Genomic DNA, 27,449 nt, shown 5'->3' on the forward strand with positions numbered 1-27,449 from the left:
AATATAATCTATTTTCGGCGCAAATTTAATAATAATTCTTAAACGATATTGATTAAGCCCATGAGAGGTTAAGAGGAAAGGGGCTGCCAGTAATATTTTAAACATCGGTGAGGGTTAGGGTCGGGAGGGAGGGGAGGCTGGCCCTAGACAAAACCTAAGGCCAAACCGCCTACGCATATAGCCCCAAAGAATGCCCTAACTCCCGGCATCCCATTACCCCCCCCCCCCCCCCCCCCCCCCCCACCGTGTCCAACCGCAGTTCAGTCCAATCCTGGCAGCCTACTAGTTGTTTAGGAAGTTATTATAACTTCCCAAACCGGCGTCACTTGAAGAGTGACGCCTAATAACAATAGGCCTACTCGCTGGACTGAAATTGTATGTTTGTGTTTTCAGGTTTTCTAGTTCCGATGTTGGAATAGCGACTACAAATAAAGATAAAAACTTGGAGGTGACGATATACATCACGTTTCCCGCCGATTTTAACCTGTCGTCTGTATCACCTACCACCTTCGTGTTGAACAAGGCGGCATCATACGGTAGACCTTCCATTAGTTTATTTTTCATTTAATGGGCAGTTTAAAGGGACATTCCTGAGTTTGCTGCATTGTAAGATGTTTCCGACTGATAAAATATTAAACTTACATATTAAATATATTTTTTTGTTTAGAATATCATTGTCTGTATATTCAATGTGCTTCTGGTCGTCTTAATATTTGTAAGAAGCCCAAACTGGATTGTGTCTTCAAATAATTTCGTACGTACGAAAACATACTTTTTAGGAAATAAAATGAACATTAACCTAGGACAAATATTAGAACGATCAGAAACACGATTAATATACAGCCACTAATATTCTAAACAAGAAAATATATTTAATATGTAAGTTTAATCGTAGAAATATTTTATTAGTCGGAAACATCTTAAAACATTGCAGCAAACTCAGGAATGTCCCTTTAAAGGCACTTCCTACGTCTTTTCACGTGTAATGATTCAGGCTCATAGGAACGATATCTGGAGTGGGGGGAGAGGCACAACCTCAAGAGGGGGTTTCAGTATTTAATGTGTGTGTGTGCGCGCGCGCGTGCGTGTGTGCGTGTGTATGTGTTGTGTGTGGGGGGGGGGGGGGGGCACTGACGTAGGAAGCAGGGTAGTGGCACTTTTCAGATATTTTGCTTTATATTTGCTTTATAACAGTGTAAAAGTGTATAAATATAAAAGTGTGCCCCCATTTTTTGGCCCCTCCCTACGCCACTGGGAGTGTGGTGTGTGTGCATTTTAAATTTGTTTATCATTATTTATATAGAATAGGCCCCCTACGCCACTGGGAGGGTGGTGTGTGTGCATTTTAAACATTTTTATTTTTATTTATATAGAATAAGCCCCCAAAACCCCCCACGTAGTTTTGTCCTCAACATGTGTGTGTGTGTGTGTGTGTGTGTGTGTGAATGTGTGTGTGTGTGCGCGTGTCTGTGTTTGTGTGTGTGTGTGTGTGAATGCGTGTGTGTGTGTGCGCGTGTGCGTGCGGGGAGCGGGGGGGGAGGGGTCCTATGGGTCTGTAGTAGCCATAATGTCCCTTAATTTAAAACCATGGCCGTAGGCTAACTAGTGTACATTTAAAAATAACTTTAAGGGGAGTAAAAACAATTTAAATAAAAACAAATATTGGTTTTTCTCCAGGTAAACAACAACAACAAAAATGCACTTTTAAAACTATCAAGAACTCTTTTTCGTACTTTTCTGGAGAAGCAATTGACCAGTAATTCGTCTTTCTAGAATTTAACTTTAAAGGGACATACCCTAGTTTTTAAACACTAAGGCATACGTTCGACTATTATAGCTGTTTTTGATAACTGAAATCAAACTTTACTTAGATTTTATTGTTTAGATTATCAATTTCCGTACATTCAAAGTGTTTTTGGTCATCCTGGAGTTTCTATTATCACAAAATGCATGTCTCATATTTTTAAAATCGTATGTTCGTCTGAGAAGTAACAGTTATGGAGTCGAGTTTTAGTCTATTTTTAGAGGGTATTTCTCCCATTTCAAAGTCACAGATTCATGTTTCACTCAGCTGTAACTTTATCCAAATGTGTTACAGGTTTGTAGATTAAATAAACTTGGTGTTAATTTTCACGTGTTGAAACTAGGGTCTGTCCCTTTAAAATTAAACTAAGTCGATTCAATCAATCGGGGTGGACCTAAATCGGTTAGTCTTTGATATTTATTTATTTATTTATTTATTTATTTATCTATTTATCTATTTATCTTTTATTTATTTATATATTTTTTTAAATTGATGGGGAGGGAGACAGTGTAACAACTGACTGCTGAGGAGTTAAATCGGATATACTCTCTTCAAAAAAACGTAGGGAACCTGAAATAATAATGTTATTATAAACTATTAGACCGAACATACGTTTTGACCACAGACATCCTAGTAAAGAACGTCCAAGTCTGTTTATCAACACACCGAAACACATTCCATAGTTTGCACATGCATCACGCAGTTGCCCCGTACACGTGCGTGGGGTGTCATTCTCGATTTTGACAATTTCCAGGAAGGTAGATTAATAACTGTTGGACTTTATTTCTGTCAATCTTTTTCATTCTGTTGATCATACAGTTGTTACTGTTTTGTTTCTAGTCATTTTTATTGTTTTAATTTGCGATTTACTGATAAAAAAACCCCGTCAACTTTCAAATTTCACTTTTGACCTCAATGGTCCTTCAAGATCTTTGGTGGTCATGAAACCTACTGTAACACTGAACTACCGGTTGTAATGTTTGCCCAATTAATTCATTATTATCATATAACCATTCCCCACAGCTAATATACCTTACAATTTGGCAATTGTAAATTCTTATTAGAGTTCCCCTAATTTTTTGGAAGAGTATATACATGTATACTAAATTTATGTTACACTGGAATTCAGTATCACGACATTGGTCTATTTTGCAGACATCGTGACGGCTAATAAAGCGGGCATTGAGACGGCTATCGGCCTGCAGGTGACGTACATCGACAGCACCTACTACGGCATCAAGGTGTCGATGAAGGAAAACCAGATCATCATCCCCATCGCCTTCGCCGTCGTCATCGCACTCATCGTCGTCGTCGTTACGATGCACATCTGGCAGTGAGTTGTATTTCATTTCAGTTCAACTCGTGGTCATGTCTAATTACCCGGGAAATGTTCGAGCACGCTATCCTAAACACACACCGTAGCTTTTTTGGTCTTTTGTCGAGGACAGTGGGTTAATGGTTAGTTGTTAGTGATTAGTTATGACCTTACTCTTACTACGGTATCTGGGTTGCGAATCCAATACCTACAAGACGAGAGAGAGAGAGAGCGAGAGAGAGAGAGAGAGAGAGAGAGAGAGAGAGAGAGAGAGAGAGAGAGAGAGAGAGAGAGAGAGAGAGAGAGAGAGAGAGAGAGAGAGAGAGAGAGAGAGAGAGAGAGAGAGAGACAGAGACAGAGACAGAGAGAGAGGGAGGGAGGGAGGGAGGGAGACTGGGGGACTTAAGCCGTGCTTTATATCTAGTTGATAGACAGACATCCAGACATCCATATAGATAGGCAGGCAGGCAGGCAGGCAGACACACAGAGCGAGAGAGAGAGAGAGAGAGAGAGAGAGAGAGAGAGAGAGAGAGAGAGAGAGAGAGAGAGAGAGAGAGAGAGAGAGAGAGATACACACAGACACAGACACACATACATACACACATACATACACATATATACATACATACACACATACACACACGCACACGCACACGCACACACACAGAAACACACACACAGAAGCACACACACACAAACACACACAAACACACACAAACACACACACACACACACACACACACACACACACACACACACACACACACACACACACACACAGACACACACACACACACACACACACACACACACACACACACACACATTGTATAGTCCAGTGAATGTTTCAGCACCAGCTTGTTCATTTTGTCTGCTTGTAAGTAAACACACGAACATGCATCTTGTCTTGAGTGTCGCTAACAGCCATTACTCTAATAATTACTTCTTTCTTTTTGTAAATTAGGAAACGGAGGACGAAGAAGACTCGAAGTCTCAGGAGACAGGAAAAACATCTTTCGGCGAGCAAAGTGTCTCCGGAGAAACCAGCCTATCAGCAGACGTACAAGTAGGTCACTGTGCAAGAAAAAACATGGCGGCCGTCTGCTTCCGCCACCGCCGCCATTAGCACACATACTACAGACACCACTACATCGGTACAACCAGATCTGTAATCAACATTTTAGGTTCAGAAAATGAAAGAAGAAACCTGCTGCTGCCACGAGCAAAGGTTACAATTGATCAGCAGCATTAGAACTCCACCCCCATTGACAGGACAGCACATACCACAGACTTTGATATACCAGTTGTTTGAATCTCCCCACTGACAGGACAGCACATACCACGGCTTTTTGATATAGCCAGATGTGGAGCACTGGTAATATTGTGTATCTTTCAGTGTTACCAAACGACCACTCGTTCATATCAAGGTGCGGATTCAGGGTTGACGTATGAAGAAATACGACCCCATCAACCTTATTTTTGTTTGGAGAAGTTACTTAAATTAATGCTTTAAAAACAAAAACAGTCACCATGTTAAGAACATGACAAAGTTTTGATATCGTCCACAATATATCAAAATCAATCACTGGCGGTGACCATGGTAACAGATTGAACTATCTTCCTCCTTGTAACGCGTGGTGACTGTATATTGTGGTGGTGGTGTTTATAGTTCCTAGGCAACCCTATTGTAACGGACACCTATATTAAGCAGACGCCTGACTTATGAGGCCGTACGTATTAATATTTCTCATATTATCTATTAATGAAGTACAAGTCACCTGAATTAAGCAGGAGTAGGATCCTCTTACGAACATTAAAAAAAACCCTCCACGTAAATTATTAAGTCCATGTATTAAAGGCATATTGTCACAGACCACTGACCTATTACATGGCCTAACAAAGTATTACTTAAAAATATATATATTTGATTTGTCCCTAAATGTACTTTATTCAACCATCTACGTAACCACCATACTCCATTTATTAATGATATTTTGTAAAAATAATTGAATTATGGCAATGGTCCATAATTCAAAAACTAACATTGCTGAGAGGGTTGACATGGATTTCACTCCATCATGGTGTAGTTAAAGTAATGCAATGGCTAGGTTTGGTCTGTACAAATTTATGTAATTTTGATTTATTATTCAGTTTTAGAGAAATATGGTCCTTAAATCTGTGACAGTATGCCTTTAAGCACCTATTGCCTTGAAATGCTCTCCTACTCAGGCACGTGTGCAAGGGTTAATTTTCGGGGGGGGGGGGGGGCAAAACCCCTCCTTGCTCAACCAAATATATATTTTTTTAATTACTGTTTCCGGCGGAAGCATGTCTCGACCCGCTTTAACCTTCACTCACTTCAATCTAGACCCCGCCTTACTAAAATTTCCTGCGCGCGCGCCTGCTACTATCCTAATATGTGCTCCTAAGAGGTCTTAAGAGGTACGTCTGTTGTCTTAAGAAGTGCTTCCATTGTATTAAGCTGCAGGTGTCTTATATTGGAGTCTTAATATAGCATAGTCAAATGATATGGGCACTGTGCTAAAGTCTTGAGTTTAGATTTAAAAGTAGATTCTAGACAGCGTGGGATGTTTGAATCTCTCTGAAAGTGACCAAAAGGCACAGCGTCGCTACGTCACAATGTGCTACGCAGTAGTGTGTCTCCAGAATTATGATGCTTCTATTGCCTTAAGAAGTGCTTCTGATGTCTTAAAAAGTGCCCCAGTGTCTTAAGATTTGGCTTTAATGTCCCAAAAAGTGCGGTTACTGTCTTAAAATAATCTTGCAGTGTCTTGATAGCTGTTTTTGTCTTAAAATATTTTCCTGCTCATTTAAGGGACCACTATAAGGGACCTTAAAAAAGGTATACTACATAGCAAAATTATCAGAAACGTCTACTTAAAATAACATTTGTCCTTGTCTCTTAAAATGTTTTCCTGCTTAATTACTAAACCACTTTTTACAACTGTCCTTCAGGCGACAGCTTAGACGAAGGTGTAATGCGTAACAAAATGATCAGAAACGTCTACTTTAAAATAATATTTGGTCACTTGCAGTGGAAACTGGAACCAGGAGAACACACACCAGGGGGGCCACGTAAACTCGTCCCCGACTAGAGTTACGGCCCCTGTTATCGTGAACAGCCTGAACGAGTTCACCGAGACCTCGTCACAGGTTGGCTATCCACTACCTCCGCTCGAAAACGAGGACGTCAGGAGAGAGAGAAAGAAGAAGAAGAAGACAAAAAAGAAGAAGAAACACCGAGAGGAGAATCAGGACGTGGGTTCGGACAGCGAGAACATGCCCCCCTCGTACCACGGAAGCACGGCCAACACCCAGCAGACGACAGTAGACATGTAACCCTTTTCTGCTGTAGCAGGGGTGATTGTTTAGCCTGGTTGCCATAAAATCTTAAACATGCCGCAGATTAGACAAAATTTAAAGATTGTTTTATTTAACGACACCTCTTGAGCATATTTATTAATTAATCATCGGCTATTGATTTAAAAAATGGTTTTGTTTGACGACACCACTAGAGCACATTGATTAATTAATAATCGGCTATAAGATATAGGAATGTCAAACAAGTCTGTCATATAGTCTTCAGGAGAAACCCAACAGTTTTCCAGTAGCAGCGACGAGTCTTTAATATGCACTTTCCTACAGACAGGACAACACATACCACTGCCTCTGATATACCAGTCGTGGGGCACTGGTTAGGATGGGGAAAACCCCATTAGAAATTGTGTCTACTGAGAGGGTTTGATTCTACGACCAAAGATCCTCAAGCGTGCACTCTTACTGACTTAGCTAGATCCCGCCACCCAGACCAAACGAGGACATAATGTTGCCATACAATTGAAAACAGTGGCGGATCCAGAAAATCCATTTGGTGGGGGGGGGGGGGGGGGCAGTGACATGAGGTGGAATGCCAAGGGAACTTTCGGAGGAGGTATGGAGGGGGATCGTAAATATATATATATATATATATATATATATAAAACTATAGCAAAATTTAGGGGCCGGGCCCATGCAGCCCCCCACCCCCCAGTTTCGCCTCTGGAAAAATTGTGTATGTCGAGTTTAACATCCCCGGTCTGTCGCATGTCCGTGACAGACAGTCAGCGACTATGCTTGCATGAAACTTGTCTTTAGCTTGCAACAATCTGCGACGTGTTACAGGTTTTATGGGAAGCATGGTTTAGATAGCAGAAGACTGTTCTATGACAGCAACGCGACTGGCACCTAGACAGCTAGCTAGAATTGTGATTTTACAACCACTGCAAAACTACCAACAGACACTGCAGACGACAACTAGATTAGCTGACTTTCAATCACTAACTTTGTTACTTATCAACTAATTTAGATACTTTCTAGTAAAATAAGACGACTAAAAGCAGACGACAGCGAACGTGGCTATATTTTAATGACAGCAACGATACTGACAATAGACGAAAACTAAATTAGTTACATTTTAATAACAGCAAAACTGATGATTGATAAATGATGATGAACTATATCTGTAACTTTTTACCATAGCAACGAAACTGATAGGAGATGATATGCATTTTTTATGACTTGTTTTTGTGTAGCATCGCGACTAATTTAACATACAGTAATAATAGATGAAATAGATAATATATGTCACCTTTTTACCTAGCAATATGATCGATAAAAGAGCGACACAGTATTTTGTATCGTAACTTTGTTTTTATACATCATTTCTTTCACAGTCGATTTATTTGCATGTATATAAGTCCAGCTTAATTTCATAGCCGATGTATTTGTATTTATCTAAGTCCAACACAATTACATAATTCTTTGTCATAAATGAAGTGGATTGCCTTTAGAATAATGCCTTTTCTTGAAATGAAACAGCACACAATACAGTTTCTACACATAACCATGAGAAAGGAATGACAATTTCAGCCATTGCATACAATTCTGGAATTGCACTATTGACCAAGGAAAATATGTGTTTGCTATGATGAGAATTTGCAGACGTAACTACAAATATAATGAATGCGCCAACTGTAACTGTTACTTTCCTTGATATATTTGACACGAAAATGTTAGTGATATTTAAACGTTAAAAACACAATAGTACCTATCATAATCATATCACGTTTAGGGTATAAAGTGGAAAGGGGCGGGGGTGGTGTTAAAGAAACCAATAGCACATGTTATGTTAAAATTATAAAATGGAAGGGAACAGAGGAAGGAGAGAGGTGTGTTAAAAAATCAACAATAGTAGGCTACATGTCATGTTACGGATGTAAAGTAGACGCAGACTGTGGTATTGGACCAGCTAAATGAACAACGAAAACTATAGTGCTTTGTAATTTATTATGTTGTAATTGGAAAAACGAGAGTGTGTGATTTTATGCATACACACTAGCGTTTATACAACGAACAGCAAACGAAGCGCACGAATACGACTGTACCGTAATTTAATTAATTGTTTAGTTTAGTTATCTGAAACACGCAGACGTTTGCAATTTGAAAAAACGTTAACGTCAAAAACACGTTCTTGATCATTAGTCAGGGTTTCTGCCAGAGGGTAAAATGGATATGGCGCCATACCCAAATTTATTTGCAGATTTAAAAAAAAAAAATTAAGTTGACCTTTTGACAAAATTAATGACTTATCATTGCTGTATGATTTTCTTAACCCTAAACCTAACCCATTTTCTTTCTGGGGGAGGCCTTCCATAGGCCTACCCCCTATTCATTCAGCACACACATTGTAAATATTCAGTTTCATAGCGCCATACCTAACAATTTCTTTCTGGCAGAAACACTGTTAGTATTAGGATTAGCCGTAATTGTTAAACGGAATGGTTGTAAAATGTTAATAAAGTTGTAAACTAAAATAGACTCTCATTTGAAAAAAACAAAAATGGTCAGTGTTGTACTGTGGCGGATCCAGAAAATCCATTTATGGTGTGTGTGTGTGTGTGTGTGTGTGTGTGTGTGTGTGTGTGTGTGTGTGTGTGTGTGTGTGTGTGTGTGTTTGCGGGGGCAATGGCATATGGTCGAAGGCCACAAACATTCCCGAAGGCATTCCTCGGATTCTCCAACGTAAAATTTAAAAAAAGAAGCAAACATTAGAGGGATGCGAGGCCCTGGAATACCCACTTAGATCCGCCTGTTGTATTTTAACCGTTAATGTATTTTTACCATTGATTGTATTTATTTTATAGCGACCTACACCTGTGCGTTTCTTTTGTTTCTCTGTATATATTGCAAACAAGACACTTACGAAATTAATTAAAAAGAGGGTCATTATTGTTTTCCACTTGTGCGTTTCTTTTGCTTTTCAGTGTACTATGGTGTATGAATTGTTTCAATTAATTAACAATGTTATATTATTCTGTCGTATGCATGACCTTATCATAATTATTTATAATATACATAATGTACTATTTGTTTTAATAAACATTATTTCACTTGCCATTGTAATATGATATTTTATGTGCGCCTCTGAGTGTGTGCGTGTACGTGTGTGTGTGTGCGTGTGCGTGTGTATGTGTGTATGTGCGTGATTGTGTATGTGCGTGTGTTTGTATGTACATGTATGTTTCTCTCTCTCTCTCTCTCTCTCTCTCTCTCTCTCTCTCTCTCTCTCTCTCTCTCTCTCTCTCTCTCTCTCTCTCTCTCTCTCTCTCTCTCTCTCTCTCTCTGTGTGTGTGTGTGTGTGTGTGTGTCTTTGAATTTAGCGTTTCTTTTCGATGCTTTCTATCTATCGTGCTTTGTATCGTGCTATCGTGATTTTTAAAGCTTTAGTGACAGAGCGCTTACTGGAGTGTTATGGACCGTGGGATCGAACCCTGGATAAGTATTTTTAATGCTAACATTAGTCTAATCTTGCATTAATCATTTTAAAATCTTCAAAATGTCCACACCAAGTCCCACTGGTATATCAAAAGCCAGAGTATTCAAAGGCGTAGCGCCTATTGCGCACAGTAGGTTACGCATATGCGTAATGCAAAAAACATCCGGGAATAGGTCGAGGCTGTCTGTAATTGTTCTATAAAATATTCTCTTAAAATTGACTCGAAAAAAAAAAAGCCTCAGAAAAGGCTCAGAATGTATCTACAGGCGTCCTGAGTTTCACAATTTTCATCGGGAGGAAGGGGGGGGGGGGGGGGGGGGGGGAGATTCCCTGCGCTCGTGCTAAAATTATTCTGGCTACGCCCCATGTATATTCTATTCTATTTGTGGGAACGTTCATATAAAATTTACTTCGTTATAATTCAGTAATTCCTCCTTTGTGACCTCCCTCCCCTTCTCTCTCTGTGGAACTGAATGTCAGTAATGTGAACTGAATGTCAGTAATGTGAAATTGAATGTCAGTAACACGCTTAAAGTCACACACCCTACTTTCAACATATAAAAATGTGACCCTAAGTTTGTTTAATCTACAAACCTGAAACACATTTTAGATAGTGTTACAATAGTGTGAAACTAGAGTCTGTGATAATAAAACGGCGAAATACCCTTAAAAATAACTCTTCTCCATTACAGTTACTTCTCAGACGCACGTGCGATTTTAAAAACATGAAAAAGGCATTTTGTGGCATTAGAAACCCCAGGACGACCAGAAACACTTCAGATGTACGGAAATGGATAATCAAAACAATAAAATATATGTAATTATCAAAAACAGTTCTCAGAGTGAAAAATACGCCTAGATGTTTAAAAATCAGGATCTGTCTCTTTAACGTCCGAGGCGAAGCGTAGCCCAGTGGTACAGCGCTCGCTTGATGCGCGATCGGTTTGGGATTGATCCCCGACAGTGGGCGCATTGCGCTATTTCTCGCTCCAGCCAGTGCACCACGATTGCTACATAAAAGGCCATGGTATGTGCTATCCTGTCTATGGGATGGTGCATATAAAAGATCCCTTGCTGCTAATCGAAAAGAGTAGCACATGAAGTGGCGACAGCGGGTTTCCTCTCTCAATATATGTGTGGTCCTTAACCATATGTCTGACGCCATATAACCGTAAATAAAATGTGTTGAGTGCGTCGTTAAATAAAACATTCCGTTCCTTTAACTTCCTAACACTATAGCTGAGGGTTTTTGTTTCAGCTATTGTTTTCCTGTCAATGCTGGTGTGATGCCTTATTTCTTTCCATCAATATACTTTTGTGTAAATAAAGCTCTGAACATGTGCTCTGTTTGGAAACACTCCCAGGAGTTGCCGGTGATTTCACAGAGTAACAGAGGATGTAGTTCCGTCATCAAAGGGAAGACACGTGGTCGAGTGAGTGGATACGCCCCGGCCCCGGGCTGTTTGTACCTAGCAGAGACTCACTTGCCAGTCTTGTGTCTCATACCACCCACTACACGCATGCCCGGGCGTGAATCAATAATGAATGAGTTTATTTTCTTTTGTTTAACGACACCACTAGAGCATATTGATTTATTTATTAATCATCGGCTATTGGATGCCAAACATTTGGTAATTATGACATATGGTCTTAGAGAGGAAACTCGCTACATTTTTCCATTCGTAGCAAGGGATCTTTTATATGCACAATTCCATAGACAGGATAGGACATACTACGGCCTTTGACATACCAGTCGTGGTGCACTGGCTAGAACGAGAAATAGCCGAATTGGCAATAATGAATGAAATCAAACATCAAAATCAAACATTTATACTTGTGGAATGTATGAACCTGCTTTAACAACCGCCCCCCCCCCCCCCCCCCCCCGCCGAAAAATTACGTTAAATTACTGTGATAGAGATATGATAGAAAAACAAGTCATTTCGTTCGTCATTGACGGATCCAGAGAGTGGGTCACAGGGACTTCCGTGACCCCCCCCCCCCCCCCCCCCCCCGCGCCTGTTTCAAGTGTCCTTTTTAATTACTTCCTGTTCTTTTTAAAAATCAATCACCCACAGTAAATTGCCCTGAAAACGCACCTGTGAGTATTTTTATTTCAACCTTTTCCGAGAAGCACGTTTTCGAACCACGCTACAGGGCCCGTGCTTATAAAAATATCCAGACTCAATCTCAAATGACGTCACACGCATACAATTTGTATGGCATTGTCATGACATTCGTGTCTCAGACTATTAGAAAGAAAGAAAGAAAGAAATGTTTTATTTAACGACGCACTCAACACATTTTATTTACGTTTATATGGCGTCAGACATATGGTTAAGGACCACACAGATGTGGAGAGGAAACCCGCTGTCGCCACTACATGAGCTACTATTTCCGATTAGCAGCAAGGTATCTTTTATTTGCACTTCCCACAGGCAGGATAGCACAAACCATGACCTTTGTTGAACCAGTTATGGATCACTGGTCGGTGCAAGTAGTTTACACCTACCCATTGAGCCTTGCGGAGCACTCACTCAGGGTTTGGAGTCGGTATCTGGATTAAAAATCCCGTGCCTCATCTGGGATCCGAACCCATTACCTACCAGCCTGTAGACCGATGGCCTAACCACGACGCCACCGAGGCCGGTTCAGACTCTAATATTAGAGTCTCGAGTCTGGCCAGATCTCCCTCACTTTGGGAGCTTGATAATGCCTTCGATAAACTCAAATTTACGTTTAGAATATTGTGATCCCCATCTAAAATTTTGGATCCGACTAGAGCTGTTAGCGCGAATGCTCATGATAAAACTTGCACTGAAAGCAAACAAACGAATACTACCTACTTAGTCTGACAATAGACCTCTTTCACATTCCACTGCGCATGTGCCCGTTGCGGGGTAACTCGAGGATGCAAACCGCGAACTCACGCGAGATCTCGCAAAAATAGACCTGTGGACCAGTTGGGGGGCATAGACAGTGGGAGGCCACGCAATAGTAATGTAAAAAAAACTCCATGATTAATTATTCTATCAGTAGGGAACCCGAAAATTCTGTCGACATCCAACAAGACTTATTGGAGACATTTGTGAATTGCTTATCACGAAATAAAAAATATTTGGTTGCTAACGCCCGACAAACCATCGGTTCGGATTCGTACGCAGTAAATATCGGATATGGGCTGAAATAATATTAATGTGTGCGCGCGTGTATGTATGCAGATATTTATTTTATTTAACATAATTTAAATATTTATAAAGCATTATACAGATAAATACATTCAGGATTCTTGTCGAGATTTCTTTTCACCAAGTTATTTAAAATTTTGTTCGGTATTTGGAATACAATTAAATGATACATATGATATTTAAGCTATGATATATAAAACATTAGAATCAGGCCCGTAAGAACGTAAGAACGAGTTGGGGGAGGGGGCACAATCTGTAGTGGAGGGACACAGTCTAACTGGTGGTGGTGGTGGGGGGGGGGGGGGGGGGGGGGGGGATAAAAGCCATATTTTAAACCGGGTTTATAAAACTGGGGCTATAGTGCCCCCTGAGAATGGTCAAAAATGTAACTGTATTGCATATACAACTATTTAAATTCGAAGCAAGATTATTTAACCTAAGAAAGATGAAAGTTTTATTTATAACAGATTTGACTAGCCGGCAGCTTGATAATATAGCTACAGACTCAGGATGGTCTCTTTATTATAAACTCATAAGGGTTTATTATGCGCAGTCATAAAGGTACCAGTCATAAGGTACTTCGTTTAAATGTTTGAAGCAAACATATTAAGTACCATGTCATGCCCGTAGCCTGGGGGGGGGGGGGGGGGGGGGGGGGCGGGGTATCGGACGATTCCCCCACGCAGGATTGAGAGTTCCGCTCAAATGAAAAAAAAAATCAGATTGTACATATAAAAATCCTTGTCCTCAAATGACCGGGATAACGTAGCAAGAACGTCTGTCTGAGGTTCCATTTGCTGAAGGTTCGATCCTCCTCAGTGGGCCCGTTTGATTATTTCCCGTCCCAACCAATGATCCATCAAAGGACGTCGTGTATGCTATCCTATTTGTGGGATGTGAGAAGTATGCCATGTATCATTTATTATAAATACATTGGCTCCAGAGACTTCGTCTAAGTTAATGTTTCACTGCTTTTGGTCTTAAACAATTCCGACGTAAACGTTAGTAGACCGTTTTTCGCATCCATTTTAACATCGTATACGAAATGTGTACGTTAGTCGCTAGCGATTCACAGCTCCTACGAAGCTACTCACGACGCTCATGACAACTGTCGATCATGCCCCCAATTTGTATACAGCCTCGATACGTTCCAATTCGGCAAGGGGCAGTACTCTTCGCGAACATGCGCAATGGGAATGTGAAAGAGGTCTATTCAAAGAGTCAATCGTCCACTACATGATGGTTTGTCACACGTCAAGGTGTTACTATACTGTTTGGTTTTTAAAAAAATATATTGCTATTTCTAAGTAAACATGAACAATACATGCATAAACAAATGAACGAATTATAATATATCTGATGAAAGCAGCGGCACGCTGCCAAAACGTTGGGTACAAACTTTGTGACAAAAACGATGGATTTTTATTTTTATTTTTAGTAACAGGAGTATTGACACTATTTTAGGATTGCTGCTGCTGCTAATGCTTTTAATTATCATAATGATGATGATGATTGTGATGGTGATGATTGTGATGGTGATGATTGTGATGATGATGATTGTGATGATGATGATGATTGTGATGATGATGATGATTGTGATGGTGATGATTGTGATGATGATGATTGTGATGATGATGATGATGATTGTGATGATGATGATGATTATGATGATGATGATGATGATTGTGATGATGATGATGATTGTGGTGATGATGATGATGATGATTGTGATGATGATGATGATGATGATTGTGATGATGATGATGATTGTGGTGATGATGATGATGATGATGATGGTGGTGATGATGATGATTGTGATGATGATTGTGATGATGATGATGATTGTGATGATGATGATGATTGTGGTGATGATGATGATGATGATTGTGATGATGATGATGATGATTGTGATGATGATGATGATGATGATTGTGATGATGATGATGGTGATGATGATGATGATGATTGTGATGATGATGATGATTGTGATGATGATTATGATTGTGATGATGATGATGATTGTGATGATGATGATGATGATGATTGTGATGATGATGATGATGATTGTGATGATGATGATTGTGATGATGGTGATTATTGTAATGGTGATGATTGTGATGATGATGATGATGATGATTGTGATGATGATGATGATGATGATTGTGATGATGATGATGGTGATGATGATGATGATGATTGTGATGATGATGATGATTGTGATGATGATTATGATTGTGATGATGATGATGATTGTGATGATGATGATGATGATGATTGTGATGATGATGATGATGATTGTGATGATGATGATTGTGATGATGGTGATTATTGTAATGGTGATGATTGTGATGATGATGATGATTGTGATGATGGTGATGATGGTGATGATGATTGTGATGAGGATGATGATGATGATGACTGTGATGATGATGGTGACTGTGATGATGATGGTGATGATTGTTATGATGATGATGATTGTGATGATGATGATGGTGATAATGATGATGATGGTGATGATGATTGTGATAATGATGGCGATGAGGATAACTGATGATTATTACAATCATCAATCATCATCATAATAATTTTTCCAAACATGGCGATGATGATGATTATGTTCTTGTTGATGATTATGATGACGACGATGATGATGATGATCACGATGCCAAAGATATGATGATGGTGGTGGTGATGTTGATGATATCGATACGAGAGACATGTCGATGGCAATGATGACAAAGCGAAGGATCAGGAGGAGGAGAAGCGAATATTTTTAAAATATTTTACTGGGTAAAATATTAATAATTGTTGGCTTTAACATGTTAGCCTAACAAAACTCACCCAGCGATTTAAACTCGCTGTTGGTTGCTTGTTACATGTCGACTTATTACAGATCGTCCATTGCAAGTATCACCGAACGTCAGTTGCAGCTTTCTTTGAATAAATTTCAACAATGGACAACTTACAACGGCTTTTGATTCTCAAAGGCAAAGACAATCTGTATGCTAATGGTTCTAAGAGGTCGTATATGTGATTTTATCTCAATTTAATTTTTAAAAGACAGGACTTTTAAAGTCGCAGACCTTAGTTTTAACCCGTAAAAATGGATACTAAGTTTAGTTAATCTACAAACCTGTAACACATTTGGATAAAATTTCAACAGAGTGAAATAAGAGTCTGTAACGCTGAAATAGGAAAATATCCTTTAAAATAGACTAGAATACATTTTTGTGGTATTAGAAACACCAGGATGACCAGAAACACTTCGGTTGTATGGAAATGGATAATTTAAACAATAAAGCATAATCAATGTTTGACATCAGTGATCATAAATGGCTTTAATAGTGAAAAATACGCCATAGTGTTTAAAAGCTAGGGTGTGTCTCTTTAAAGGGACATTCCTGAGTTTGCTGCAATTTTAAAGATGTTATCGACTAACAGAGACTTTTTAACGATTGTAATTACACATCAAATATATTTTTCTGTATATCATATTAGTGGCTGTATATTAAACGTGTTTCTGGTCGTTCAAATATTTGTACTAGGTTAAATTTTATTTATTTCCTAAAATACGTACGAAATTATTTGAAGACAAACTCCAGTTTGGGCTTCTTACAAATATAAGACGACCAGAAACACATTGAATATACAGACACTGATATTTAAAAAAAATATATATATATTTAATATGGAAGTTTAATCTTAGAAATATTTTATTAGTCGGAAACATCTTACAATGCAGCAAACCCATGAATGCCCCTTTAAGTTACGAGTAGGATTCACTTTATAAGATACCCACTCACAAGAGTTGGGTGTACCTCAAGATAGCTTCTTGTCAGTTACCATTTTCCGTAAAAATTAACAACATCATCCAATGTTTAAATTATGGTGTTGATTGCTCGTTGTATGTCGATGATTTTTAGATATGCTACAGATTGTCCAACATGAGTATCATTGAAAAGACATCAATAACGGGCAACTTACAACGGCATTCGATTATCAAAATCAAAGACTGTCGGTGTATGCATATCTTCCAGAAAAGATGTCTTCATTGATATCCACAGGTGTTTCTGGAAAGAATTCCGATCCCAGTTGTGAAGGGACCAAATTTCTGAAGGTTTGACAGAAGGCTATCTTTTGTGTCTCGTCTAAAATATGTTAAAAAGAAGGGCTTAAAGGTTTTGCTACATCTGTATAAATCTTTAATAGTTAACTCTAAGCTTGGATGCATTATATGTGGGTTTGTATGTCGGTAGAGCTCTCGCCTGGGGTGCTTGAATCGGTGGATGGAACTCTTTCAGCGGAGTGACGGGACGTAGCCCAGTGGTAACGGGTCCGCTCGATGCGCGGTCGGTCTGGGATCGATCCCCGTCGGTGGGCCCATTGGGCTATTTCTCGTTCCAGCCAGTGCACCACGACTGGTATATCAAAGGCCGTGGTATGTACTACTCTGTCTGTGGGATGGTGCATATAAAAGATCCCTTGCTGCTAATCGAAAAGAGTAGCCCATGAAGTGGCGACAGTGGGTTTCCTCTCTCTATATCTGAGTGGTCCTTAACCATATGTCTGACGCCATATAACCGTACATAAAATGTGTTGAGTGCGTCGTTAAATAAAACATTTCATTCATTCCTTCTTTCAGCGTGCCCATTCTCTGTTTGGATTTTTAGCATTTCCATCCAGTGCCCCACGACTGGCATATCAGTGGCTGTCATGTGTGCTGTCCTGTCTGTGGGATGGTGCATATAAACGAGCACTTTCTGATTTGGGGTAAATGTAGTAGGATTCCTCCAAGACTCTCAGAATTAAAACCAAATTGACATCCAATATATAATTTTGAAATAAAGATGCCCAAAGACACGGATTCAGTGCAATTTAGTGCTGTAGAATTTAAAAACCAAAACAAAAAAGACATTAAAAATGGAACTTCAGATGAGAAAGGGCGGTGTGATATCCAAAAGAAAGTGTGTGTGTGTGTGTGTGTGTGTGTGTGTGTGTGGGGGGGGGGGGGGGATTTCACTGGGTCCGCCAATGAGTGGTGTCATTAAAATCAGTGGTGCCCCCCCCCACACACACACCTAAAAACCAACAACAAAACTTTTAGATTTAATTTTCAGTACAACCGAAAACGCAATTTAAAGGGAAAGTCCTCAGTTTCTACCATTGTAAAAAACAAAACATAAACAAAAACAAAAACCCCACAAAAAACCCCACAAAAACCAACAACAATACTTTAAAATTTAATTTTCAGTACAACCGAAAACGCAATTTAAAGGGACAGTCCTGAGTTTACAACCATGATTAAATGTTTCCGACCAATAGAGCCTTTTCAATGACGTAACATACAAATTAAATACATTTTCTTATTTAGAATATCAGTGTCTGTATTTACAAGGTGTTTGTTGTTGTCCTAATGCTTGTAGTAGCCCAAACCGGATTTTACCTCCCAATAATTTCGTACGTACGAAAAAATATATATCACGAATTAAAGTAAAAACTTAGTGCTACAAACATTAGTATACGACCGCAAACACATTCGATATACAGACACTGGTATTCTAAACAAGAAGGGGGCGGGACGTAGCCCAGTGGTACAGCGCTCGCTCGGTGCGCGGTCAGTGTGGGATCGATCCCCGTCGGTGGGCCCATTGGACTATTTCTCGTTCCAGCCAGTGCACCACGACTGGTATATCAAAGGCCGTGGTATGTGCTATCTTGTCTGTGGGATGGTGCATATAAAAGATCCCTTGCTGCTTATCGAAAAGAGTAGCCCATGAAGTGGCGACAGCGGGTTTCCTCTCTATATCTGTGTGGTCCTTAACCATATGTCTGACGCCATATAACCGTACATAAAATGTGTTGAGTGCGTCGTTAAATAAAACATTTCCTTCTTCTTCTAAACAAGAAAATGTATTTAGTATGAAATAGTAGTCGCCATCAAGGCTCTGTTATCGGAAACATCTTACAATGGCTGCAACTTCAGGACAGTCCCTTTAAGTCTAACGACGTTACGTTCTTCGTGTGTAAGTATATGATAAACATTTTCTTTTCTTTTTAAATGAAAACCGTGATAAAATTTCATAAACTACGTTTAGCTTTGTCATTCCTCTCTAAGACAGAAAGAAATTTACGAATCCTAGCAGGTTCTGTTTGGAAAACCTTCTCTCTTTTTTTTTGCCATGTCATGTTTACTTTTGTTTATAAATCTCGGGTCGTGCTTTCGGCTTTGTATGATTATTATTATTGTTATGGCAAGTAATTCACTCATGTTTTTTTTTTTAAATGTGTTACTCTGATAACCACAATGAAATACCATATTCTCCGCTCGTAATTAAACACTATTGGAGTCTATATTTAGAGCTGAGATTTAACATTGTCTTCTCCGTTTCATCTCTTGTTTTACCGCTCATTCAGCACTTTTGTTTACATTGTAAATATTCCCGCAAACAAAAGCCTCGCGCCACTTGGCGGAGAAAAAAACAAGAAGGTTACATGTCACGTGGCTTGTTAGTCATGTGACTTGTGGACCGTCTGTATGACTATAACGTTGACGTTGTGGGAAGGAAAAGGTTTTAAAAGTGACATATTTTCTCCATGTACAAGCAGTGTCGGGAAGAAAGGACATGGAGAAGCCACTTTTGCTCTTGATATTTACAACATGGATACATTATTCGTTTCAGTATTCCAAGTCTGAAGGTATTTATTTAAAAAAAATTAATATATATGCATGTATTAGTTATTACATTATTTTAGTTATAATAGATGTACACAGGGGACTAGCTTGGGATTTTCAGATGGTACGCAGACTTTTTCAGCGATGGAATAAAACGCTATTGGCATAGACCATACACGCATTTACATCATATATTTTAATAATAATAAACACATTTGTAACCTCAGGTGGTACGCAGCTGCGTACCTGCGTATATAGAAGCTAGGCCCCTGGTGCATGGAGTTATTCCATGGTATTGTTAAAGTTTGCCGTCGGTTGACCCATTGGGCTATTTCTCGTTCCAATCAGTGCTCCACAAGTGGTGTAACAAAGGCCGTGGTATGTACTATCCTGTCTTGGGACGGTGCATGACGGGTGGGTTTTGACTCACGAATTATGTAAGATGTATTTCCACTATAAGAACAATGTACCTATTGTCTTGTTCAATGGGACATGTCTTACCAATCAATAATTCACCTTTAAAGGGACATTCCTGAGTTTGCTGCAATGTTTTAAGATGTTTCCGACTAATAAAATATTTCTACGATTAAACTTACATATTAAATATATTTTCTTGTATCGAATATCAAAGTCTGTATATGCAATGTGCTTCTGGTCGTCTTAATATTTGTAAGAAGCCCAAACTGGGTTTTTGTCTTCAAATAATTTCGTACGAAAAAAAACAGGGAAATAAAATGAAATTTAACCTAGTACAAATCTTAGAACGATTAGAAACACGTTTAATATAAAGCCACTAACATTTTATGCAGAAAAATATATTTGATACGTAATTACAGTCGTTAAAAAGTCTCTGTTAGTCGATAACATCTTTAAAATTGCAGCAAACTCGGGAATGTCCCTTTAATAACTATTTTAATATATTTGTTTTTACATGAACACCAACTCCAAGTAAAATTTACAGTTGACATTTTCTGCGATAATCGATTAAAGATTTTTTTTTATACATCGTTGGAGCCCTATCGATCGATTTTCTATTGTAATCGATCATTGGAACATCAACAATAGCGGATCCACGGGGGTGGGGGGGGGGTCCCAGGGGTCCGGACCCCCCCTTTTTGTAAATTCGAGCATGATTTGTTCAGCTGTAAGAGGTGTGTTGTGTAAAAGGACAGATCAGTCATCACATTTGGACACCCCCCCCCCCCCTCCCTTTTCAGAAATCCTGTATCTGTGCCTGATCAATATCCTGTTACAATTTCATTCCAGCATATGTAGGCTACCACGTGTCGAGAGTTCATCGTAAAGAAACTGTTGTAAGGAAAAGTAATTTAATTTGTTATGAAGGAACATCCTTCGCTGAAAGAGATTTCCCTAACTTCCCTAAATTTGATAAAATAGCAGATGGCTAATGAATCAACGTGCTCTAGAGGTGTCGTTAAACAAAACAAACTATTAATTTTTTTTTTTAAAGTCAAGTGTTTATTATAAAAAGGGTGTATTAAATAAATTTTCAAGTAAATATTTACTATAACTACAGCATTCCAATTATCCGATTGTCACAGTGGTGGTTGTTTAAGACCCTCTGTGAGCTAAGTGACCAGTCTATCTCTGCTCACAGCGACCTCTGGCGGAAGGCAATCAACGGTCTTGGGGATTAACGTGAACTGTAAAGGGTCAAACCGTCTGACTCAACCAATAGGTCGAGCCTAAACATGTTACACTTAGCTGTAACTATCCCAGTCCCGAACCGGACTCGGGATAGGCGTGTTCGAAACCCTAGTGGTATATGGACACGTTAAACCAGTTACTAAGCTAAGCTAGCTGTAACAGTTTGTTTTCTTTAACGACACCACTGGAGCACATTGATTTATTAATCAATGGCTAATATTGGATGTCAAACATTTGGTAATTTTGAAATATAATCGTAGAGGAAACCCGCTACATTTTTCCATTAGTAGCAAATGATCTTTTATATGCACCATCCCACAGATAGGACAACACATACCATGACCTTTGATTTACCAGTCGTAGTACCATGGCTTGAACGAGAAATAGCCCAATGGACACACCGACGGGGATCGATCCCAGACTGACCACGCATCAAGCGAACGCTTTACCACTGGGCTACGTCCCGCCCCTAGCTGTAACAGAGGTCGTCAGAACTATATTCTAGTACATTGAGAGAGAGAGAGAGAGAGAGAGAGAGAGAGAGAGAGAGAGAGAGAGAGAGAGAGAGGAGGGAGAGAGAGAGAGAGTGATAGAAAGAGAGTGATAGAGAGAGAGGGAGAGAGAGATGTGGGAGAGAGAGAGAGAGGGAGGGAGAGGGAGAGAGAGGAGGAAGAGGGGGAGATATAGAGATGGAGGGAGGGGCGGAGATAGTGAGGAGAGAAAGAGGGAGGAAGAGTGGAGATATAGAGGGAGGGAGGGGCGGAGAGAGTGCGGAGAAACAGAAAGAGAGAGGGTAGAGTGAGATAGAGAAAAAGGGTGGAGAGAGAGAGAGAGAGAGAGAGAGAGAGAGAGAGAGAGAGAGAGAGAGAGAGGGGGGGGGGGGGGGGAGAGCTAAGATAAAGAGCCTTTTGTCCATCCCACAGGGAAGGCTTTTTTTTCATACTATGGAATTTACTACAAATTATTTATTTCTGAGCCGATTGTTTTCTAAATTACACACACACACACTCACTCACTCACTCACTCACTCACTCACTCACTCACTCACTCACTCACTCACTCACTCACTCACTCACTCACTCACACACACACACACACATATATATATATATATATATATATATATGTATATATATATATATATATATATATATATTTATTTATTCATTTTTTTTTTTTTTTGCTATTTCGAAAACACTTTTACTTTTCTTTGTTACAACAAACCAAACTGAAATTATTTACAAAAAGTATGTTTATAGGAGGATGGGACGGACTGAAACTATAAGACACATAATAAAAAAATATATATATTATACAAAAAAGAAAAAAAAAGAGAAAAAAAAAGAAACCTAGATAAGATTCTGGAACGGGAGAAAACATCAGACCTGTTCACATTTGGGAAACAGTCCCACTACTGTTTTGGTAATAATACACACCATATACACACTGAAACCCAAGACACATATATACCAAAAAACCACCTAGTCACACCAACTACTGTAATCCGTGACGGAACACAATTAACCTGTCTCCGGGATTAGCGCAAACCCGTTACTTCACTGTCTAGCTGAACACGCGGACTTGAACTCGGTGAACTTCCGGTATTTACTGCGCCACTGCGGTGTGGACGCCATACTGGTTCCGATTTATTAGTAATTGCAGACGAATTTCATTTTTTGCACTTGAATATCTTTTGAGCTCATCTTTAAGACAACGCCTTTAATACTTTGCAAAATTTAAAAATGTATGTAAAAATTCTAGACAGCGCTAATATCGTTGGGGTTGAGGAGGGTTGATACGTGGGGATGGAAGGAAGGAATGAAATGTTTTATTTAACGACACACTCAACACATTTTATTGAGAGAGGAAACCCGCTGTCGCCACTTCATGGGTTACTCTTTCCGATTAGCAGCAAGGGATCTTTTATTTGCGCTTCACACAGGCAGGATAGCACAAACCATGGCCTTTGTTGAACCAGTTATGGATCACTAATCGGTGCAAGTGGTTTACACCTACCCATTGAGCCTTGCGGAGCACCCACTCAGGGTTTGGAGTCGGTATCTGGATTAAAAATACAATGCCTCGACTGGGATCCGAACCCAGTACCTACCAGTCTGTAGACCGATGGCCTTACCACGACGCCACCGAGGCCGGTACGTGGGGATGGTGTCATGAAGGTCATTTAGCCAGGCTTTCCAGCGCTTCGTCACAAGTTAAAGGGACATACCCTTATTTCAACCTGTACAAATTAACACTAAGTTTAGTTAACATACAAACCTGTAACGCATTTGGATAAAGTTACATTTGAGTGAAACAAGAGACTGATGTTGAAACTGTGAAATACCCTTTAAAATAGACTAGAACTCGACTCCATAACCGTTACTTCTCAGACGCACATGCGTTTTTAAAAATATGAGAAATGCATTTTGTGATATTAAAAACACCGGGATGACCAAAAACTAGGGTATGTCCCTTTAAATTTATAGTAGTACTAGTACTGTAGTAGTCAGTTGAGTGCTGCTTGAGGTGCTTGCGTCGCAGGATCGAACCACCTTGGTGGATCCATTCAGCTATTGGGTTATTTTTCTCGTTCCATCCAGTGCACCACATATAGACAAAGGCCGTGGCATGTGCTTTCCTGTCTGTGTGAAAGTGCATATAAAAGATCCCCTGTTGCATTAGGACACATGTAGCGGATTTTCTCTGATGACTACGAGTCAGAATTATCAAATGTTTGACATCCAATAGCCGACCGGCCTCGGTGGCGTCGTGGTTAGGCCATCTGTCTACAGGCTGGTAGGTACTGGGTTCGGATCCCAGTCGAGGCATGGGATTTTTAATCCAGATACCGACTCCAAACCTTGAGTGAGTGCTCCGCAAGGCTCAATGGGTACCGTAGGTGTAAACACGAGACACAACAAAGGCCATGATTTGTGCTATCCTGCCTATGGGAAGCGCAAATGGGGGATCCCTTGCTGCTAATCGGAAAGAGTAGCCCATGTAGTGGCGACAGCGGGTTTCCTCTCCAAATCTGTGTGGTCCTTAACCATATGTCTGACGCCATATAACCGTACATAAAATGTGTTGAGTGCGTCGTTAAATAAAACATTTCTTTCTTTCTTTCTTTCCAGTAGCCGATGATCAATTAATCAATGTGCTTTAGTGGTGTCGTTAAACAAAACAAAAGTCTTCTTTATTAGTTGTTATAAGATAATATATTTATAATATATTTTAAAAAGAAAAAGTCAGAAGCCTGCTTTAAAAGTCATATATCCCTCTTTACCTGAAAATTTTGCCTGTTCAGGCTTCATCGGGAACTTTTAAAAATAAGCTAAAACAAGTCAATTCATAGTGCTTGAAAACATGAATATATATTTATATATTTCTAATTTTTTTAATGCAGGTGTATGTGTGTGTGTGTGTGTGTGTGTGAGAGAGAGAGAGAGAGAGAGAGAGAGAGAGAGAGAGAGAGAGAGATTGTCTGTGTCTGTGTGTGTGTGTGCGTGAGTGTCTGTATGAGTGCGTGTGTATATACGTGTGTATGTATATGTATATGTGTGAATGTGTATGTGTATGTGTGTGTGTGTATGTGTGTGTATGTGTATGCGTGTGTATGTGCGTGTGTATGTGTGTGTATATATTTATGTCTGTGTGTGTATGTGTGTGTGTGCATTTATGTGTGTATATATGTATGTTTCTATGTGTGTGTATGTGTGCGTATATATTTATGTGTGTGTGTGTGTGTGTGTGTGTGTGTGTAGATGTATGAATATCTAAGTATTGTATATGTCAGGTTTGACTAGTACACATATCGATATCAACACACGGACACATGCGATAAAAATCCCTTTTGGCCTCACAGATTCTCTCATCCGGTTACTGGAACACGAACTTTAGACACTGAATCGACCGAAGTTCCGGGGGGGGGGGGGGGGGGGGGGGGGGAGAGGGGGTGACCCGCGGTGATGTCTACATTTATTTTCCTCAGGTTATTTTCGCCTTCTCCCCGAGGAGCTTTGAAAATATATGTCCTGGGAAAGGGGACCCCGCTGTTATTGGTGCTACAGACCCCACCGACTCTGAATAGAAGCCATACCTTTCATTATTTTAAACAAATGTGCACACCTTTTAAAAATTACGTCTGAAAGTATGCGCGCTTTTTTCTTAGGACGTCTTGGCATAAGCTAGCGATTGTTTCCAAACAGTGTCACGATCCAGTGGCGGGTCGAGTGATATTTGTACTTACTTATTATTTGACAAAGATCACGTTTAAAAAAAAAAAAAAAAAAAATCTCTTTTTGTCTCTGTGCTTAGGCGGATCTAGTGGGGAGGCAGGGTATCACCCCCATACATTTTTCGACAGTTATAATTTTATTATATATTAATTTTCATTTTTTGTTTACGATCCTCTCCAAACCTCACCCAAAGTTCCATTGGCATCCCGCCGCATGTCATTGGGGGCCCCTTAAATGGATTTTCTGGATCCGCCACTGCTGTGTATGTCTGTATCTGTCTGTCTTTCTCTACCCTCCTCCGCCTCCTCTCGTTTTATTCTGTGGGTGTGTGTTATCGGAAGTACAGTTCTCTACATTCTCTAAATGATTGTTTGTAGAATGACCTTGCGAGTGAGAATTTTGTGTGTATACATCTGTTTGGTATAAACAGGAAGTACACCACGTGCATGTTATTTTTTTTATTTTTTTTAAATTGCACAGACGACAGCCAGTCAACGCATGCACCTTGTATATAAACACCCCAGCCTTTAAAGAGACATTCCTGAGTTTGCTGCATTGTAAGATGTTTCCGAAAAATAAAATATTTCTACGATTAAACTTACATATTAAATATAGTTTCTTGTTTACAATATCAGTGTCTGTATATTCAATGTGTTTCTGGCCGTCTTAATATTTGTAAGAAGCCCAAACTGGATTTTGTACGTACGAAAAAATATATTTTAGGAAATAAAATGAAATTTAACCTAGTACAAACGATCAGAAACACGTTTAATATACAGCTACTAATATTTTATGCAGAAAAATATATTTGATATGTAATTACAATCGTTAAAAAGTATCTGTTAGTCGATAAGATCTTAAAAACTGTAGCAAACTCAGGAATGTCCCTTTAAAATGTATCATTAATTAGCTATAGCGCTGTCGGAAGATGCCAGCAATTGCTGGTGGGGCACATATATATATATATATATATATATATATATATATATATATATATATATATTTATATATATATATATTATTATATATATATTTAAGTTAAGAAAGAAAGAAAGAAAGAAATGTTTTATTTAACGACGCACTCAACACATTTTATTTACGGTTATATGGCGTCAGACATATGGTTAAGGACCACACAGATTTTGATAGGAAACCCGCTGTCGCCACTACGTGGGCTACTCTTTCCGATTAGCAGCAAGGGATCTTTTATTTGCGCTTCCCACAGGCAGGATAGCACAAACCATGGCCTTTGTTGAACCAGTTATGGATCACTGGTCGGTGCAAGTGGTTTACACCTACCCATTGGGCCTTGCGGAGCACTCTCAGGGTTTGGAGTCGGTATCTGGATTAAAAATCCCATGCGTCGACTGGGATCCGAACCCAGTACCTACCAGCCTGTAGACCGATGGCTAACCACGACGCCATCGAGACCGGTTATTATTGTTAAGATTTTGCCATTTAACTTTGAGAGGGGCAGGACGTAGCTCAGTGGTACAGCGCTCGCCTGATGCGCGATCGATCTAGGATCGATTCCCGTCGGTGAACCCATTGGGCTGTTTCTCGTTCCTGCCAGTACTCCCACAACTGGTATTACAAAGGCTGTGGTATGTACTATACTGTCTGTGGGATGGTGCATATAAAAGATCCCTTGCTGCTAATCTAAAAGAGTAGCCCATGAAGTGGCGACAGCGGGTTTCCTCTCTGAATATCTGTGTGTGGTCCTTAACCATA

At 39.6% G+C, this 27,449-nt stretch overlaps 3 protein-coding genes across 4 annotated transcripts in view; all 3 read left to right on the top strand.

Annotated features, from left to right (window-relative positions):
- Positions 1-9,571, top strand: part of LOC121377391 — a 14,336-nt gene extending 4,765 nt beyond the window's left edge. The window contains exons 4-7 of the mRNA XM_041505373.1: positions 394-536; positions 2,960-3,137; positions 4,084-4,185; positions 6,176-9,571. Of these exons, the coding sequence (XP_041361307.1) occupies positions 394-536; positions 2,960-3,137; positions 4,084-4,185; positions 6,176-6,479 (727 nt within the window). The 3' untranslated portion in view covers positions 6,480-9,571. The remainder of the gene's footprint in view (positions 1-393; positions 537-2,959; positions 3,138-4,083; positions 4,186-6,175) is intronic.
- Positions 9,572-14,694: 5,123 nt separating this feature from the next.
- Positions 14,695-15,447, top strand: LOC121377166 (serine-aspartate repeat-containing protein F-like; the record flags this gene model as incomplete). Its single annotated transcript, XM_041505074.1, has 1 exon — positions 14,695-15,447. A coding segment is annotated over one exon (753 nt), but the record flags the coding sequence as incomplete, so codon positions are not given.
- A 4,105-nt stretch (positions 15,448-19,552) lies between these two features.
- The window catches only part of LOC121377620, a 32,817-nt gene continuing 24,920 nt past the window's right edge, over positions 19,553-27,449 (top strand). For both annotated transcript variants that reach the window (XM_041505683.1, XM_041505684.1), the window contains exon 1: positions 19,553-19,838. In XM_041505683.1, the coding sequence (XP_041361617.1) occupies positions 19,766-19,838 (73 nt within the window). In that variant the 5' untranslated portion in view covers positions 19,553-19,765. The remainder of the gene's footprint in view (positions 19,839-27,449) is intronic.

Source organism: Gigantopelta aegis, chromosome 7, assembly GCF_016097555.1.
Source record: "Gigantopelta aegis isolate Gae_Host chromosome 7, Gae_host_genome, whole genome shotgun sequence".
NCBI classification, from domain to species: domain Eukaryota; kingdom Metazoa; phylum Mollusca; class Gastropoda; order Neomphalida; family Peltospiridae; genus Gigantopelta; species Gigantopelta aegis.